General features: G+C 53.2%; 1 protein-coding gene across 4 annotated transcripts in view; it reads left to right on the forward strand.

The window, feature by feature from the left end:
• Positions 1–120: 120 nt before the first annotated feature.
• LOC113211705 (CREB-regulated transcription coactivator 1) overlaps positions 121–2,277 on the forward strand; it is a 15,588-nt gene continuing 13,431 nt past the window's right edge. For 2 of the 4 annotated variants that reach the window (XR_008010892.1, XM_052265164.1), the window contains exons 1-2: positions 123–764; positions 1,690–1,803. Coding sequence is in view for 3 of the 4 variants with exons in the window: in XM_052265164.1 (XP_052121124.1) it covers positions 654–764; positions 1,690–1,803 (225 nt within the window). In the remaining variant the exon portion in view is untranslated. Of the gene's footprint in view, positions 765–1,689; positions 1,804–2,277 lie in introns of all 4 variants that reach the window. The other 2 variants (XM_052265165.1, XM_052265166.1) reach the window with 2 other exon arrangements.

Below are 2,277 nucleotides of genomic sequence, written 5' to 3' on the forward strand. Positions count from 1 at the left end.
CGCCCCGCCCCGCCCCGTCGCGCCCCGCCGCGGCCGCGGTGGCTGCCAGCGTGGCTGGCGGCTTGCCCCCGGTGCGGCCTGCTGTGCCCGCCTGTAGCCTCGAGCTCCCCTCCCTACTCCAGGCCGAGAGTATCGGGTCGGGTCGGGCGGCCAGTCAGGCAGCCAGCCAAACGGGTTGGTCAGAGTGTGGAGGTCCGGAGCGACGTTCGACGCGCCCGCGCCGCGAGAGTGGAGTGGTGGTGGCGGAGGAGGTGGAGGCCCTCTCCTCGTCCGAGGTGTGTTTCGAGCCGAGCCCGAGCGCGCAGCCGAGCCGAGCCGAGCGGACAGGAAAAGCAAAGCAAGAGCCCCCCAGCGCCAGGGCCGTAGGCAGGCCAGGCCCGGGCGAGAAGAAGAACAAGTCTCGACGTCGCGACGCGAGCTGCGCTGAGCTCCGCTGAGCTGCGCGAGCTGGTCTCTGTGAGGATAAACACGGCCGCGGGCGCCTCTGCGCGTGCGAGCGAGTGAGAGTGTTGTTGTAGGCGAGGCCCACGACGGCACGGCGGAACTGTGTGTCTGGGTGATAACCTTCAGCGCTTAGCGCAGCTAGCGCAGCGCCTCGGCCCAGAGCGAGCGCCTTGGCCGCCGCCAAGGGCCGCCCCCCGGACGCCACCAGGATGACGTCTCCGAGAAAGTTCGCCGAGAAGATCGCCCTGCACAACCAGAAGCAGGCCGAGGGCACGGCCGAGTTCGAGCAAGTGATGCGCGATGTCCACAAGGCGACGAAGGTACGCAGTCGTGTACGCAGCAGACGGAGCAGAGCGCTCGCGCGCCCGAGTGCGAGCGAGAGGGAAGGGACACCGTGGAATGTGGGTGCTGGGCAGTGTGTGTTTATAACCTGTCACAACTCCGCTGCGCCGTGCGGCGGGGGCGCCAGGCCGCCCGAAATTCAAACGCGACAAATAATTCGTCAATTTTTCGCGTGATTTTGCACGGATCGCGGTGTAGCGATTGGCTTGTGTACAGTGGGCAGCTGTTATTTACCCGAGTCATGTTGCGGGCTGTGTGTTGTTGCTAATTTGGTTCTGGCGGTATACAATGGCGGACGGGGCCACGGCCAAGGAGCGGGCCCGTACTTAAAACTCCCACAAAGGCCCGTGCAGGCTCCCGAGAGGCGCGTTTCGCACGAGACGGCCGCTGGGGAAATGAGGGGCGAAACATAGAAACACTCTGCGCCTCGTCTGCTGGGAGGCGCGGCCACCCGCGGTCAATGTAAACACGTAACCTAACCTAACCACGACGCACCGTCGTGTCGCCTGGCAGTAGTGTAGTAGTCACGGCCCGAGCAGACGGTTCATCGCCCAATAATCTCTCTCCCCCCCACACTCGTCGCGTGCAACCGAGATGTTTCCATTTAGAGCCATTTAAATATTTAACCGAGCAACACCCTAATTCATTGACAACACTTGCATCCGCTTTTCACCCAATCATTTCACACCACCTAGAATAGAGAACTTGTTCAGAGTGTAAACTCTGTTGCCCTGGGTCAATTTTGATTTTATCTTAAATTCTTAATAAATTCTTCAGTATCCATTGATTCCTTTTATAACAATTGGGATCATTTGTGGGTTTCAAATACATTGACACTACTTTATTTGGAAATAAACTATCAACTTTCTCCTTACAAGCCGAGGTGGCTCTGTTCTGTTATAGGCGAAGAGTATTGGGATATGTCAAACTGACGAATTGCAGTCCAATTCTGTCACACTACCAAATGTCGCAAATGTTGCTGTCCAAGCCAACGCTATGGTGGTAACGTTGTCGAAGGTAGGCGTATGTACTACCTCTTTCGTAGATCTCATTCCTCCATTTGTGAATTTGAAAAACCTTCTTGAGCCCTTCCAGTTAATTTTTTTGTTCGGTATTTAGTATGTTTAGAAAGTTACTCAATACTCAAATCTAGTCGGGTGGGTGTGCTTAATTTAAAACCATGCATGGCTAGATAGAACACAACTGCCCACATTTTTAAAAACATAGAAAGAATCGTGTAATGAAGTAGCCATATTTAAACACTCTTCCGTAGCCTTTTTTTAAAGTTTATTTTTTGTATTTTTGTTATGAAATGTATTTCTATCTGCACGGTACTGCAAGTTTTGGTACTAAATTTGCTTACTACATATTCAGAATTAGAAATAATTTAATCCTATCTTAGTCAGGTGCATAGGTTTCATCAAAGTTCAGTTCTCATTTGTTTTATTTATGTATTTTTAAGCATTCTCATTTTTATTAGAAATGCATGCA

Source organism: Frankliniella occidentalis, unplaced genomic scaffold (assembly GCF_000697945.3).
Source record: "Frankliniella occidentalis isolate FOCC.00 unplaced genomic scaffold, Focc_3.1 Scaffold24, whole genome shotgun sequence".
NCBI classification, from domain to species: Eukaryota; Metazoa; Arthropoda; class Insecta; order Thysanoptera; family Thripidae; genus Frankliniella; species Frankliniella occidentalis.